The 16,355-nt window shown below is 33.4% G+C and overlaps 4 protein-coding genes across 4 annotated transcripts; all 4 read left to right on the plus strand.

The window, feature by feature from the left end:
• The first annotated feature begins 420 nt into the window (after positions 1-420).
• Positions 421-4,880, plus strand: LOC117786734 (ovochymase-1-like). Its single transcript, XM_034625093.1, has 8 exons — positions 421-659; positions 728-990; positions 1,048-1,362; positions 2,563-2,778; positions 2,848-3,092; positions 3,850-4,130; positions 4,193-4,452; positions 4,510-4,880. Exons 1-8 carry the CDS (start codon positions 421-423, stop codon positions 4,845-4,847), a joined length of 2,157 nt encoding a protein of 718 aa, XP_034480984.1. The 3' UTR covers positions 4,848-4,880.
• On the plus strand, positions 2,208-3,192 carry LOC117788182 (collagenase-like). The gene is made up of 3 exons (XM_034626857.1): positions 2,208-2,466; positions 2,537-2,778; positions 2,848-3,192. Exons 1-3 carry the CDS (start codon positions 2,228-2,230, stop codon positions 3,153-3,155), a joined length of 789 nt encoding a protein of 262 aa, XP_034482748.1. The 5' UTR covers positions 2,208-2,227; the 3' UTR covers positions 3,156-3,192.
• Positions 4,881-5,620: 740 nt separating the features above from the next.
• Positions 5,621-6,602, plus strand: LOC117788183 (serine proteinase stubble-like). Its single transcript, XM_034626858.1, has 3 exons — positions 5,621-5,859; positions 5,921-6,180; positions 6,238-6,602. Exons 1-3 carry the CDS (start codon positions 5,621-5,623, stop codon positions 6,564-6,566), a joined length of 828 nt encoding a protein of 275 aa, XP_034482749.1. The 3' UTR covers positions 6,567-6,602.
• An 831-nt stretch (positions 6,603-7,433) lies between these two features.
• On the plus strand, positions 7,434-8,410 carry LOC117788181 (plasma kallikrein-like). Its single transcript, XM_034626855.1, has 3 exons — positions 7,434-7,677; positions 7,739-7,998; positions 8,056-8,410. The coding sequence occupies exons 1-3, from the start codon at positions 7,439-7,441 to the stop codon at positions 8,364-8,366; spliced, it is 810 nt and encodes a 269-aa protein (XP_034482746.1). The 5' UTR covers positions 7,434-7,438; the 3' UTR covers positions 8,367-8,410.
• Positions 8,411-16,355: the final 7,945 nt, after the last annotated feature.

Below are 16,355 nucleotides of genomic sequence, written 5' to 3' on the forward strand. Positions count from 1 at the left end.
GATGATGTGGCATGCTATTTTGGCCAAGTCATTGCCGCTTTGTTGTTGTTGTGGTTGTTGTTGCCATTTGTTGGCATTGTTGCTGCTGTCCAAACACAACTAAAGTGTTAAAAACATTCCCATGTCTGGTATTAGCAATTTAAGTTAAACCCCTTCTCTTCCACTGCTCGGCTCAGAAGTATCCACAAGATACAAGATACAAAGTAGAGGAAAACATTAATATGCTGATTGCAACAATGTTGCTGCACATTTTAGTTACCTAAGAGAAAAACTTATTTACTCTAAATTAAGTTACTGTCGAGCTGTCATCACTCTTATCGGAATCATAAATCTCTAAGGACAAAATACCTCAAATCGAGCGCTATAAAAGATCGAAAATTTCTTCCATTTGGCAGTTCTTCTTCAAGTTTCATGCTCAACATGACTGAATTTAAGTGGCAACTAATTTTTCTTTCTTTTCTATTCTTTAACCAAAGGAATATTGAAGCAAAATCCACTCCAATCCAACGCATTATTAATGGAGTCCAAGCACACCCCAAGCAATTTCCATATCAAGCGTTAGTTTATAGCCATGTTTTTACAGGTTATAATCTGTGTGGAGGCGCCATAATTTCAAAGAGAAATATTCTTACAGCAGCTCATTGTATACCTAGTAATATGTAAGTCATGAGATTCTATTTATTAATATCCAATATAACAATAATGATCATCCATTATTCCCACACAGGATAAAAATTGAAATTTTCTTGGGAGCTGTGGATAGATTCAATCCTCAAGAAAAGGGACAGAAGCGACTGGAAGTTAAAGCGGAAAATATTGTGGTGCATCCAGAGTGGGACTCAAGATATATGAATTTGAATGATATAGCTCTAATCCGACTTTCGGCCGATCTGCAATTTAATGAATATATTCAACCTGCTAGGCTGCCTGATCCAAATCGAAGTTATGCGAATAAAATTGCTTTTGCTACTGGTTGGGGTCGTACTATAGGTATGTCCGTATGTTGTTCTACCCTAATTTCAAATAAATTACAATTATTTTCAACAGGTCTTGACACGGAATCAGACTCACAGAAGCTTATGTATTTTATTGTAACTGTTCTATCAAATCAAGAGTGTACATCTCTTTTGGACAAGTATCCCCGAAGAGAATTCTTCCCATTATCGTGGATTTGCCTGAAGCCCAGTGAAAGTAAAACATGCAAAGGCGACTCTGGTGGACCATTGGCCATAAGAAATGAGGATGGTACCAGCACTTTGTTGGGTCTCGACGCATTTGGCGTGGATAATGAATGTACGGTTTATAGACCCACTGTTTTTACCCGAGTTTCATCCCATTTACAGTGGATAAAACAATACGAATAAATAAAATTTATAAAATTATGAACATGCAAACATTTGATGGTTGTTCTTATTTTAACAAGTTTCATTTTAAAAAAAAATATAATTTAAATATAATAATCTGTCGAGCCGTTGGTCAAGTATTAAAATTTTTGTATAGTAATTATTAGAAAAAAATGAATAAAGAACAAGTTTCAGTCATTATTGATTATCAAAATTACATTGTTACATAGACAATATTGTTCCTGCATAAGAGTAACATATGTGTGAAATGCCTTCTTCTTCGCAATTTAAATATATATTATCTAAAAGAAAAGCCTGCCCAGATGAATATTGTGTCAGATTGGTTGAGATATCTCAAAAAACTAAAAGTTTCGAACTATCGTTCCTATGGCGGCTATATGATATAGTGATCCGATCCAAAAATTAAAACAAACTTCATCTGCTTATGGTATCCAGGAACCTACATACAAAGTTTAAGGTCTCTAGCTCTTATAGTCTCTGAGATCGACGCGATCAAACAGACGGACAGACAGACGGACAGACAGACAGACAGACGGACAGGCAGACGGACATGGCTGTTGATCTTGATCATTTTTAATGGACACAGGGTATAAAAAGAAAACTTGTAACTCTTAAAAGTTTTAAATGGTTAGGCTATTACGATTGATTTAAAAAACAATGTAAGACTTTCCCGATTGCAGCAAAGTTGTTGCACATTCAACTTACGTAATCGAAAAACTAATTAAGTTAAATGCAGTTACTGTCAAAATGTTATCAAATATATGAATCATAAATTTCAAAAGAACATTTCCCTAATATCGAGTGCTATAAAAGCTCGCAAGTTTCTTCCGTTTGTCAGTTCTTCTTCAAGTTTCAAGTTCAACATGACTGAATTTAAGTGGCAATTAATTTTCCTGGCTTTTCTATTCTTTAACCAAAGGAATATTGAAGCAAGAACGGACTGCAAGAGAAATCAAGACCATGCATTTCCCAAACAGTTTCCATATCAAGTATATATTGATATATTCAAAGATTATAATCTTAAAAAGATACCATCTTGTGCTGGAGTTATAATTTCAAACAGACGTATCCTTACAACAGCTCGATGTATACCCAAAAATTTGTAAGTTAAAGCTCGAATCTAACCTTTTGTAAAATAAGCATTTAATGAGTTTCTAATTATATTCTTCAAGGGATTTTATTACAATTTATTTAGGAGCTGTGGATATCAAGAATGAAATGGAAATGGGAAAACAGCTTTTATACGTAAGAGAAAAGAATATTGTGGTACATCCAGAGTGGGATCCAGATCAAAATATCAATAATATAGCTCTGATCAAACTACCAGCCGATCTGCAATTCGATGAGTATGTTCAACCTATCCAGTTGCCTGATCCAGACAAATCTTATGACTACGATATTGGTGTATTTTCTGGTAAGACAAATATAGTCAAATGTTTTTTTTTATAAAATTCGGAAGCTAATTTAAAATATTTTTAAACAGCTTATGGTTCTTCGAACGATCAACTTATGTACTCTAATGTAACCATTTTATCAAATGAAGAGTGCAAGACTATAGAGCTGAAGAATAATCCTGGAGGATTCTTCCCATCTTCGTGGATTTGTCTGAAGTCCATTGGATGTGGCAAATGCAGTGGGGACTCTGGTGGTCCATTAGCCATAAGGCATGAGGATGGTAACAGCATTTTACTGGGCCTTAAATCAGCTGTCTCGGATGATAGTTGCTCGGTTAATGAACCTCGCTTTTTAACCCGAATTTCATCCTATTTACAGTGGATTAACGAAAACTAATAAATAAAATAAAATAATCAAATAATGAACATGAAAATAATGTTGTTTCTTGTACTTAAAGTAGTTATACAACATACTACGAGAATTCATCGATTTGTATGGGCCAAAAAAAATTAAAAGAAGTTGCTTGTGCGTCTTGATGGCGCCCACACTGTATGTATTTGTTACAGCTAGCTCGCAGAAGATCAGTAGTGTGAAAAATGGAATGCAGCACTTCCCAAAGTATCTTCCCCAAGAAGGTTATATAAAAATGAAAATATTAATGTAAGCGCGTACTTTTTACATAATTTTTTAACCCACAAAACAACCCAGGAAAATAAGCAATTAATGTTGAAGAATGTTAGAAAATTAAAATCAGCATGTACTCAACATATTGAAAATAGTTATTATTTTCAATATCTTTGTGTTATGCACTTGGAATCATAATTTTCTAATTATACTAAAAATAACTTTAAAGAATATTTATATACATACCAAAGCTTTAGACCTTAAAATTATAATTAAAATTTAACATAAGTTAGGAAGGGGAGAAAAGAAAAGCGAGGAAGAATTTAATTTTAAATGGTTACAAGAAAATAAATTTAGAAAACTAATTTAGCTTAAATAAACCTACTGTCGAGCTGTCATCATACTTATCGCGATAATAAATCCTTAAAAATTTACCCTGATATCGAGTACTATAAAAACTTGGAAGTCTCTTTCGATTGTCAGTTTTTCCTTAAGCTTCGAGTCCAACATGACTCAATTTAAGTTCCAACTGATCTTTCTGGCTTTGCTATTCTACCAACAGAATGTTAAAGCTGAATCCAGACCAGTTGAACGCATTATCAATGGATTCCATGCAAGTCCTAAGCAATTTCCATATCAAGTACTTCTAAATCTACAAACAGATACTGAACGGGGACCATTTTGCGGTGGCGTTATAATATCAAAAAGAATTATCCTCACGGCAGCTCATTGCATTATCGATGATTTGTAAGTCCATTTTGATCTGATCTCATCTAATAAAAATAAATTCATCATAATTGTAAATATAGGAATATCATTATAATTTACTTTGGAGCCGTGGATAGATTCAATATTAAAGAACCGGGACAACAACGTTTAATAGTAAAACGAAAGAACTGTGTGGTGCATCCAGAGTGGGAGATCAGTCAACGAATCAATGATATAGCTCTGATTAAACTGCCAGCCGATCTGCAATTCGATGAGTATATTCAACCTGCAAAGTTACCTGATCCAACTGAACTTTATGAGAATGCAAGTGGTGTCGTTTCTGGTTGGGGTCGAACTGTAGGTAAGTCCGTATGAATTTCAATCCAAATTTCAAATAAATTATAATTATTTTCAACAGGTTCTGACCAGCAATCATATTCAAAGCAACTTCAGTATTATAATGTAACCGTCTTATCAAATGAGGAGTGCAGGTCTATTATAAACAAGTACGACCCAGGATCATTCTTTCCAGCATCGTGGATTTGTTTGAAACCCAGCGAAAGTTCTCCATGCAATGGGGACTCTGGTGGTCCATTGGTCATAAGGAATGAGGATGGTACTAGAACTTTACTGGGTCTGACATCATTTCTCTTAGATAATGAATGTTCTCTTAATAGACCTTCTGTATATACCCGAGTTTCATCGTTTTTGTCGTGGATTGAAAAATACGATAAAAATATAATAATGTCTAATTAATAAATAAAACTTCAAATGCGTATTTAAAAATAATGTTGCTGGTTGTGAGTGCTATGACTATTAATTTAATTTAATTTAATTATACAAGACTTAAAGCAGTCGGCAAAGAAAAAATTACTAAGAATAAAAATTATGTTAAGAATTAAAAACTAAAATTAATATTAAATAAAAATTTTAAATATAATAATGAAATTTGTATGCAAGGGTTTTATCAAGTTAGACTGTAAATCTATTATTAGAAAAGTATGAGCCGCGAAAAGGTTATACCTCAATTTTTAGGCATAGATTAGACTATTTTCGGAAAGTTTTTAACAATAGAAAAATCCTAATGTCCCTATACCACCTTTAGAAAAACAGTTTTCTAAATACCTTTTATATTTAATACGCTAGTCCTGTAATTTATTTATATAATACTTAATACAAGTACAACGGAATCACAATCCCCAGATTCCACATAAAAAATTAATAGAAAAAAATATTTACATACAAAATTATCCGACTATATCATTAAGGCTAAAATAAATTATGAAAAATCATCAGGAAAATTGAATGCTACAATGTATCAGAGACAGAGGTATCTAACCACTACATAGTTTTAGCATATTCAGGTAAGATTTTTGAAAAAACCAATTTTCTTGAAATTAAGTTACTGTCGACCTGTCATCATTCTTATCGGAACCATAAATCCCTAACTATACAACCTCATATCGAGCGCTATAAAAGCTGAGAAGTCATTTGTATTTTTCAGTTTTTCTTTAAGCTTCGAGCTCAACATGGCTCGAATTAAGTTCCAGCTGATCTTTCTGGCTTTGCTATTCTACCAAAGGAATGTTAAAGCTGAATCCAGACCAGTTGAACGCATTATAAATGGATTCCATGCAAGTCCTAAGCAATTTCCATATCAAGTTCTTCTAAATCGTCTAATAGATACTGAATGGGAACCATTGTGCGGTGGCGTTATAATATCAAAAAGAATTATTCTCACGGCAGCTCATTGTATTAAGGATGAATTGTATGTCTCTATTAATCTTTTCTCGTCTTATAGACATAACTTCCTCATTATATTCACATAGGAATGTCATTAAAATATACTTTGGAGCCGTGGATAGATCCAATATTAAAGAACCGGGACAACAACGTTTAATAGTAAAACGAAATAATTTTGTGGTGCATCCAGAGTGGGAGTTCAGTCAACTAATCAATGATATAGCTCTGATTAAACTGCCAGCCGATCTGCAATTCGATGAGTATATTCAACCTGCCAAGTTACCTGATCCAACTGAACTTTATAATGACGTAAGTGGTGTCGTTTCTGGTTGGGGTATAGCTTCAGGTATGTTCCTATGATAATTTACATTATTTTTAAGCTAATAACAAATGTCTTCAACAGTTCAGGGTTTTATACCTAGCCAACTTCAGTATTATAATGTCTCTGTTTTATCAAATGAAGAGTGCAAGTCTATAAAGCTTAAGTATGAGCCAAGAACATTCTTTCCATCATCGTGGATTTGTATAAAACCCAGCGAAAGAACTCCATGCAGTGGGGACTCTGGTGGTCCATTCGTCAAAAGGAATGAGGATGGTTCCAGCACTTTACTGGGTGTGGCATCATTTGGCATAGATGACGATTGTTCTTTTAATATACCTACGGTATATACCCGAGTTTCATCGTTTTTGTCGTGGATTGAAAAATACGATACAAAATATAATTATGTCTAAAAAATGAATAAAATTTCAAATGTGTATTTAAAAATACTGTTAGTGGTTGGTTGGTCTTTATTCTTATGTAACTGTATTCTTATGTAGACAGTTTATCTATTATGAGAAAGTTTAGGCCGCGAGAAAATTTCTAAATTTGTTGGGTACAAATTACACTATTTAAATGACACATTTTACAACAGATAACAACGGATACGCAATTCTCAGATAATACAAAAAAAAAACCAGTGGGCGGTTACAGTCGAGCACGCTCGACAGTAGGATACCCTATGCCCAGGTTTTCTGTACTGAAATATGATTTTCGACCGATTGTTCCCATGACAGCTATATTATATAGTGAACCTATTTTAACCAAATTTGGACAGGATGTATAATACCAGCCCAGATGCATATTCTATTAGTTTGGTTTTGATATCTCAACAAACAAAAAACTTTTTAATACAAAAACTTCATTTTCTATGTATCGTTCATATGGCAGCTATATGATATAGTGATCCGATCTAAAAATTAAAGCAAACTTGATCTGCGTATGGTATTCAGGAACCTACATACAAAGTTTGAAGTCTCTTGCTCTTATAGTCTCCGAGATCCACGCGTTCAAACAGACGGACAGACAGACGGACAGACGGACAGATAAACGGACATTGCTCGAAGTATCAGAGGCAAAGAAGTGCTTGTCTGATTACTACAAAGTCGTTGCATATTCAGGTAAAGTCATTGGAAAAACCAATTTACTTGAAATTAAGTTACTGTCGACCTGTCGTCATTCTTATCGGAACCATAAATCCCTAACTATACAACCTCATATCGAGCGCTTTAAAAGCTCGAAAGTCTTTTCCAGTTGACAGTTGTTCTTCAAGTTTCAAACCAACATGGCTCAATTTAAGTTGCAACTGATCTTCCTGGTTTTTCTATTCTACCAACAGAATGTTAAAGCTGAATCCAGACCAGTTGAACGCATTATAAATGGATTCCATGCAAACCCAAAGCAATTTCCATATCAAGTACTTCTAAATAGACAAACACGAACTGAATGGGAACCATTTTGTGGTGGCGTTATAATATCAAAGAGAATAATCCTTACAGCAGCTCATTGTATTAAGGATAACTTGTAAGTCACTCTTATTCTTATCATATCTTATAGAAATAACTTCCTTATAATATTCACAAAGGAATGTCGTTAATATTTATTTTGGAGCCGTGGCTAGATTAAATATTAAGGAAACGGGTCAACAACGTTTAATAGTAAAGCGGAAAAATATTGTGGTGCATCCGGAGTGGGATTATGGTCAAACTATCAATGATATAGCTGTGATCAGACTGCCAGCCGATCTACAATTCGATGAGTATATTCAACCTGCAAAGTTACCTGATCCAACTCAACCTTATGATAATGAAAGTGGTGTCGTTTCTGGTTGGGGTATTACTTCAGGTATGTTTGTATAAGATTCTACCCAATTTTCAAACTAAATACATATATTCTTTACAGTTCCGGGCTCAATGTCTAAGCAATTAATGTATTTTAATGTAACCATTCTGTCAAATGAAGAGTGCAAGTTTATTGTTGGAAGGTATAGAACGAGACAATTCTTCCCATCATCGTATATTTGTCTGAGTCCGAGTGAGAGAAGTCCATGCAATGGCGACTCTGGTGGCCCATTGGTCATAAGGAATGAGGATGGTACCAGCACTTTACTGGGACTCACATCATTTGGCATGGATGGAAAATGTACGGTCAATAGACCCGGTATTTATACTCGAGTTTCATCCTTTTTGCAGTGGATAGGTAAATACGAGTAAATAAACAAGTGGGGAAGACAAAAGTCGTAATCCCGAATATAGTACCCGTTGCTTATTTCAATATATACTTTAAGGTGATTGTATTGAAATAATAACTTTATTAACAACTTTGGTTAGCTATTACTGCCGTTCTACTTGTTCGATCTTGCTGCGGTTAAGTGAGATTATAGATAAAATTGATTGAAAATGATATAAAACATATTTACTGTATTATCTTAAAGGCTGTAGGTGTGGTGGTTTTTTGGGGGCGGAGAAGGGCGTGATTTAACTTGTTCTGGGTGGGGTCTATGGAAATCTGTGTGCCAAATTTGGTTTCTCTATCTCTTATGGTTTTTGAGATCCTTTTGTTCCTACAGACAGACAGACGGACAAACGGACGGACAGACACATATGACTATAACGACTCGACTGTTGATGCTGTACCCTTTTACCCTTGTTTTTTAAGTAACGAGTATAATTTACAGATTTGAAACATTCAAAGTATTTGAATAAAGTTAAAATTCTTCAACCGAATAATTTTTTTTTTTGTTTGGTGTACTCTAACCTATGGATGACTTGCATTAGAAGCTTATAAAGCGTTGGAAAATTATACAATTTATGAGCTAACGTCCATGGGCGTTGCATGAAAAACGCAACACAAAACACGCCCCAAAATTTGACACAGACAAAGGCCTAAACAAATATGCCACGTCAAAAAGCCCACTCAGAGGTACAGACTAGCAACAACAACAACAACAACAATTGCAGCTACAACAACAATAAGAAACGTTTTGTGTCACAAAATATTTGAATGTAAAGTGCGCGGCGCGACTTGCAACTTGAGAGTCTGGCAATTGTTGCTTTGCTGTCTCTATTCCTTGCTTGCAACCAAATGGTGCAAGTGCCTGACGCTGACGTGCGCCTGTGCGACTGCTAGGCTCCCTCTCTCTGTCTCTCTCTGCCGCTTCCTTCTGCCCCTGGGTCGAATCACTAATTGGTCACGACAGCAGCCAGCGTTGAGTTTTCAAAAAGCGAAAAGTAAAATCCATTGAATTTGGCAACGGTCGATTGCCATTTGTTGTTGTTGTTGTAGTTTTTGGCCAGCTGAAACCTTCAATTTTGGTAGCCAGACGACAGCCAAAACAAAGCTGGCCTCAATGATCCCCTCCCTCCACCTCCTTTTCCTCCTTCCACCGTTGGGGTCTTAAAGTTTAACATCGCAATTGATTTTAGTCGTCAGTTTTGTGGGCTTTTGATTTTTTCTTATTAGTTTTGTTGTTGTTTTTGTTGTTGCACCGATGGCGCAAACTTTAAGCATTCAACATTAAACTGTTCGATTAGTTTTAGTTGTTGTCTCTTTACTGATTTTTTTTGCTATTCAGCTGAATTTATAAACGACTGCATTCAGTTTTATTATCGAATATCAATTTGAATGCATTTTTAATCATTGTTTTATGTTTTGGCCAAATTGAAAATTACTATTCAAACTGTTATTAATTTTAATATTTATTGTTATTTAATAATGCAAAATGCACAAAACAAAAGGCGCTTTTAGTTTGCCAATGAATAAATTCAATTTCAAATTGGTCAAAATAAATGCAGATATATTAACAACTACAAAGGCTGGCAAAAAGAATCAATTGAAGAAGTAAAATTAAATTGAATGAAGTAGATAAATTAAACCATATCAAATTTAAAATGGCAGATAAAATATAGCAGACATTCAGTATAAAATATTGCAGGTTCTTTTTAACAAAGTTTTGACAGTTTAAAGTTGTTCATACCTTTGATTTAGCAACTTTACAGACTAAAATTTCACAGTCGAAGGTCTCAGAATCAAATATTAAGTCTTGAGATGAAAGTGAAAGTGAAAGCTTCAGATTTAAAAATTTAGATATAAAGATAAAATTTTCTAAATGACTAAAGCTTAGAAGCAGAATCCTTTTGGAGGCCAAACCATGATCAAAATGACATTCTGCTTGAAAGTCGGTTGCGTTTTGACAAAGTTATGGTAGATTGAAGTTTTAGAAAAAGTGTCAAGGGGTTAGTATGGAAAAAAATGGACAGTAAGGGGAAAAATCGAATTTTTTAAATAAATAATATTTTGATGCAGAATCAATTAAGAGGCCAAATAATGATCAAAATGATATTCCACATGAAAATCGGTTGAGTTTTGACAAAGTTATGGTAGATTGAAGTTTTTGAAAAAGTGTCAAGGGGTTAGTATGGAAAAAATGGACAGTGAAGGAAAAAAATCGAATTTTTTAAATAAATAATATTTTAATGCAGAATCAAATTAGAGGCCATATAATGATCAAAATGGTAATCCGCATCGAAATCGATTGAGTTTTGACAAAGTTATGGTCGATTGAAGTTTTTGAAAAAGTGTCAAGGGGTTAGTATGGAAAAAATGGACAGTAATGGAAAAAAATTGAATTTTCCAAATAAATAATATTTTGATGCAGAATCAAATTAGAGACCAAATAATGATCAAAATGGTATTCCGCATGAAAATCGGTTGAGTTTTGACAAAGTTATGGTCGATTGAAGTTTTTGAAAAAGTGTCAAGGGGTTAGTATGGAAAAAATGGAAAGTGATGGAAAAAAATCGAATTTTTCAAATAAATAATATTTTGATGCAGAATCAATTTAGAGGCCAAATAATGAACAAAATGGTAATCCGCATGGAAATCGGTTGAGTTTTGACAAAGTTATGGTTTATTGAAGTTTTTGAAAAAGTATAAAGGGGTAGGTATGGAAAAAATGGACAGTGATGGAAAAAAATCGAATTTTTTAAATAAATAATATTTTGATGCAGAATCAAATTAGAGGCCAAATAATGATCAAAATGGTAATCCGCATAAAAATCGGTTGAGTTTTGACAAAGTTATGATAGATTGAAATTTTTGACAAAGTATAAAGGGATAAGTGTGGAAAAAATGGACAGTAATGAAAAAAAATATAATTTTTCAAATAAATAATATTTTGATGCAGAATCAAATAAGAGGCCAAATAATGATCAAAATGGTATTCCGCATAAAAATCGGTTAAGTTTCGACAAAGTTATGGTAGATTGAAATTTTTGACAAAGTATAAAGGGGTACGTATGGAAAAAATGGACAGTGATGGAAAAAAATCAAAATTTTCAAATAAATAATATTTTGATGCAGAATCAATTTAGAGGCCAAATAATGATCAAAATGATATTCCGCATGAAAATCGGTTGAGTTTTGACAAAGTTATGGTAGATTGAAGTTTTAGAAAAAGTATCAAGGGGTAAGTATGGAAAAAAATTGACAATGATGGAAAAAAATCGAATTTTTCAAATAAATAATTTTTTGATGCAGAATCAATTTAGAGACCAAATAATGATCAAAATGATATTCCACATGAAAATCAGCTCAGTTATGACAAAGTTATGAAAGTTTGAAGTTAGACTTTGACCTAGCTGCTTTACAAGTCAAACTTTTTGTCAGATTCGACATGATTTTTTACAGAAAAATGAAAGTCCTCAGAATCAAGTTTATAGTGTTGTTTTAATCTAATTAGCACATAAGGAGTTGATTAAAAGTGAAAACTTGAGATTTAAAAATTGGATATTTCGAAATTTCAAAGGAGGGACCCTTACCATCAAAATGGAAATAAATTAGGAGTGGAATAAGAGATCTACATAGCTTGTAGAATATAAAATCATATTATTACCTACCCAAAGATGGAATTAATTATTTATCTCCTTTAACTAAAACTAATCTATTCTCACATTAAAATAAAGTTCTTGATTCTGTCAATTTTATTGCTACTGAGAAAAAGATTTGTATTGCAAGGAATTAGGCTGAAAGCTAAAGTGAATCTAAAATACGGAAATCACTTTATTAAATCTCCAACAGAAATGAATCATTTCATCAATAAAACTTTGCAGATTTTAAGTATCTTTTTAAGACGCACGACTTTCCGATTGCTTTGCATATGGACTCCCAACACAAACTGCCATTAAACACTCTGTCTGTTGTTAATGTAATTTTGCGATAATTTATTGGCTCGCTTATTGCAGCTTGTTGCAATAATCGAAAATTTTCGGCAGTCGCCAGCGGCAACTGTTGTTGCCAAAATAATGAAATAAACCAAAAAAAAAAAAAAAAAAAAAACGAAAAAGAAGGTAGACAACGTCATTCATCAAATACAAATTTACTTAATGAAATTAATAAATAAATTATGATATAAATCTTGTTACAATCGCCGTATGAACGATGCCGCCAATGTTGCTGGTGTTGCAGTTGTCGCTGTTGTTGCAGTTGCAACTGTTGCAGCAGCAGCAGCGGCAGCAGCAACATTTTTATTAAAAGCTCTAAATTATTGGCAGTCGCATTGCGACTTTGGCGGCAACAAAGCAAACGAGGCTGGTCAACTGAACAACTGGACAACTTGCCACATGGACAGACAACTTGCCACATGGAGTACGTGTAGCCAGCCAAGTGGCCTGTGCCACATTAACGAGCAAATGTCAATTTCGCAGCAATCTTTTTGCAATTTTTGTGTTTTTAGTTAATAATTTTTGCCGTCCAACTGTCGGCAATAGCAACAGCCGACGGGCAGCAACAGCAACCAGCACAACAGCAACAGTTGCTGCCGTCGTCATCGTCGGCAGCGATGCGCGTGCGCAGAAGCAACAACAACAACAATAAGTTGCACATTACGTAATGTGCTAAAAAATATTTGTGTCTTGCTAAAATTAAGTTAATTTATGTTTTTTTCTGTAATAATTTTAATTGGTTTCTTATGACATTGCTGCGGGGTAGTTTAGTTATCTGGAGTTAAAGGTGTTGAAATATTTATATTTTTTATTTGTATGTACTAATTTATTAATGCCATACTTGTATAAAATATATAATATATATTTATAATACAATATTTCTGAAAATATAACTGACATTCTATATTTCGGTTTTTGCAATTTTAACATAGTTTCAATTGTTCATCTTGTCAGGTTATTGTAGAATATAAAAACTTTGAGTTATTTTCTGAGCTTACTTCTGGTTTCTTAAACTCGTTTAAACTATTTGCATTAAAGATTATTCTAACAAAAACTTTATTTGAAATTTATTTAAGAAAATTATTTATAAATAGCTACTGTTCATATTTTATTTTATTTTCAACTTTAATTCTTGAGCTCAGCTCCAAATTATAATTATATATAATTTTATTGAGAAGAGCACACTGAATTTTTTAATAATAACAATTATTATTATAATTATAATTATTATTATAATAATGGTATGTATTTGTGTTTCTTATTTCCATAACATATTTCCAAAAATGTTTTTTTATTGTTATCTTTATTTTGATTTAAATTTCTTTATATTTATTTGAATTTTTTTTACTTTGTTTTGAATATTCTGCAACTTTCTTTAAATTTTATTAGGGTATTTTCGCATCAATACAGTCAATAGTTATATTGTTGGGCAGTTGATAAATTTTTCAAAATTGCCGGCATATATTTTGTGTGATTTTTTTGTGATTTTTGTTGTATTTTTGTTGGCACGTAAATGTGTCAAATATTGACAATTTACATAAGTAATGCACATAGGTGCCTACGTAAGCTGTCCCGATGAGGGGGAGTTTATAGTGGGGAGAGGTTGCAGGGGGAGGGAATTGCGAACCTAGGCTATTGGCAAGAAATATGAGTTGAACGCGTTTTTTAGGTCGATGCCATTTTTTTTATTTTCTTTATGCTGTTACTGTTGTTGCTGTTGCTGATGTTGTTGCTGTTGTTGTTGCCTGTATGTTGCAGCAATTGCAATTTTGATTGCTGTTGTTGCTGGTTGTCGGTTGTTGTTGGTTGTTGCTGCTGTAAACAGGAGATTGTTATTTGCAACCCGCTGTGCGTACACCGCAAACTGGACAACTTAATTTGGCTAAAGTCGCTTGTTAGTGTTTGCCAGTGTTGTTGTTGTTGTTGCTATTGTTGCTTTTGCTGTTCTTTTTGCTGCTGTTGTTGTTGTGGTTGTGGTTTTTGGCCTGTGATTGCCGTTGTCGTTGTCGCTGTCGTTGTTGCACATATGACTGCAGTCTCTGCATAAAGATGAAGTCATCTCTCCCTCTCTCTTCCCTCCTTTCTCCACATCTCTCCTCTCTCCCCTACAACTCTGCACTTGTCAAAATGGCATTGAACAAGTTTATATAAATCTTTTTGCCATCTTTCACTTTGTTGCTGTTGTTCTTGCAACGGCAACAATTAGAGAAACATGTAGTTAAAATAGTTAATAGAACATTGCAATCTTTGAACTGACTTTCCTGTCAGCCTGGGAAAATATTCTTTGATTTGTTAAGATATTCTTTTAAAGCATTTATCGATAACTATTAACTTTAACGAGTCTTTAAAATTATTGAAAGTTTATCAGCAAAAGTTTTATGTTATAGACATCAATTTAAGGATTATTGTTGCTAATTATAATCGAGTGTTTTCTGCAGCTGTTATCGACAGTTTATAGCAATCGTTATCGATAGCTTGTACGCGTATTATTTTAACTTCTTTCAACTCTTTAGTTTTTATACCATTTTAGGAAACGAGCTTTACTGTTATCAAAAGTTTTTGACAGACATTATATTTATATCAGTATATAATAGTTTTTAATAATTTTTATGCGATACTTTGCTATCGATTGTTTTTTTAATTAATAAAACTTTAATGCAGAATGAATTAAGAGGCAAAACAATAATCAAAATGACATTCCTCTTGAAAATCATTTTAATCATTTAATCATTTTTATGCGATACTTTGTTATCGATTGTTTTTTTAACAATAACAATAACACTTATAGTTGTTATAGTTTTCGAATCTCCAAATTTGCTTTAAGTTTCTTAACTTTCTCGTCTTTTTCTTTTTGGCATTAGATTATATTTTTTATCCCTTCTAAAAATTTAAAACTTTGACCTTTAATTTCACAATTGTTATAGTACGTAATAATCAATAATTTTTTAGCTCATTTCAGTTAAATTTCATAACTTAAACTAGTCACAAAGTTTTACATCATTCGCTTTATTATGTCTGTCTATTTTTCGTTCTCAAACTGATCATCCTTTATCCTTGATAACTTCAATAACATTTGCATGTTTGTTATTGATAGATAATGACTCATGTTTAAAGACAATTTTCAGTTAATTTAACTCTAATCTCATTACTTCAACTAATCACATATTCTCCAATAATTTGTTGTACATTTTCCGTCTGTTTTTTGTAGCTTTCGTCCTGATCGTTCATCATCCTTTGTGACTTTAATTACTCACGTCTTTTGATTAATTTGTTGACTTGCTTAGCTTAATAATTGCCACACGAACAAAAAAAAAAAACAAAACAAAGAGAGAGAAAAAAATAGAAACGACAGTTTGCCATTTGCCACGCCAAGTGTGTTGCAACAACTGCAGCTGCAACAACAGTTGCAACAAGCGGCAGCAACAACAACAACAACTGGAAAGTTGTCGCGTCACATGCAACAAACGACATTTATCATGTTAACCTTTGAAGTGCATTTGTCTAGACGTCTTCAACGAGACTTACTGTTGTTGTTGTTGCTGTTGCTGATATATATTGTTGCTGTTGCTGTTGTTGTTGCAGTTGCGTTTCCTGCCATTTCTGCCGGCGGTTATGACAGCATAAAAAACGCACGGAAAAACATCAGAAAGCAACAAGGAATCATAATAATTTGTAATAAATTAACGCCTCGTGTGCGCCGCGACAACAGCAACAACCACAGCAACAACCACAGCAACAACAGCCACAACAACAACAATGACAGCAACAGCAACAACAACAACAGTTAAAAAAAAGGCGGCATTTCGTCTAGGCGCAAGGATTAAAACACGCCCATGACTTCTCCATGTTTCCTCGTCATCTTCATTAAGTCAAGGCGCGTTGTCGTTGTCGTTGTCGACTCGACATCACACATACGCACACAGAACACACACACACACACACACACACACACAGACATATAAATAAAATAAGAAATTAGTC

Source organism: Drosophila innubila, assembly GCF_004354385.1.
Source record: "Drosophila innubila isolate TH190305 chromosome 3L unlocalized genomic scaffold, UK_Dinn_1.0 0_D_3L, whole genome shotgun sequence".
In the NCBI taxonomy this organism is placed as follows: domain Eukaryota; kingdom Metazoa; phylum Arthropoda; class Insecta; order Diptera; family Drosophilidae; genus Drosophila; species Drosophila innubila.

Excerpts from the sequence above, each read along its gene's own strand:
- LOC117786734 (XM_034625093.1), top strand. The coding sequence starts at position 421 with ATGACTGAATTTAAGTGGCAACTAATTTTTCTTTCTTTTCTATTCTTT. Across the intron at positions 991-1,047 it reads TGGTTGGGGTCGTACTATAG|GTCTTGACACGGAATCAGAC; the intron begins GTATGTCCGTAT and ends TATTTTCAACAG. Across the intron at positions 4,453-4,509 it reads TGGTTGGGGTCGAACTGTAG|GTTCTGACCAGCAATCATAT; the intron begins GTAAGTCCGTAT and ends TATTTTCAACAG.
- LOC117788182 (XM_034626857.1), top strand. The coding sequence starts at position 2,228 with ATGACTGAATTTAAGTGGCAATTAATTTTCCTGGCTTTTCTATTCTTT. Across the intron at positions 2,467-2,536 it reads CGATGTATACCCAAAAATTT|GGATTTTATTACAATTTATT; the intron begins GTAAGTTAAAGC and ends ATATTCTTCAAG. Across the intron at positions 2,779-2,847 it reads CGATATTGGTGTATTTTCTG|CTTATGGTTCTTCGAACGAT; the intron begins GTAAGACAAATA and ends ATTTTTAAACAG.
- LOC117788183 (XM_034626858.1), top strand. The coding sequence starts at position 5,621 with ATGGCTCGAATTAAGTTCCAGCTGATCTTTCTGGCTTTGCTATTCTAC. Across the intron at positions 5,860-5,920 it reads CATTGTATTAAGGATGAATT|GAATGTCATTAAAATATACT; the intron begins GTATGTCTCTAT and ends ATATTCACATAG. Across the intron at positions 6,181-6,237 it reads TGGTTGGGGTATAGCTTCAG|TTCAGGGTTTTATACCTAGC; the intron begins GTATGTTCCTAT and ends TGTCTTCAACAG.
- LOC117788181 (XM_034626855.1), top strand. The coding sequence starts at position 7,439 with ATGGCTCAATTTAAGTTGCAACTGATCTTCCTGGTTTTTCTATTCTAC. Across the intron at positions 7,678-7,738 it reads CATTGTATTAAGGATAACTT|GAATGTCGTTAATATTTATT; the intron begins GTAAGTCACTCT and ends ATATTCACAAAG. Across the intron at positions 7,999-8,055 it reads TGGTTGGGGTATTACTTCAG|TTCCGGGCTCAATGTCTAAG; the intron begins GTATGTTTGTAT and ends TATTCTTTACAG.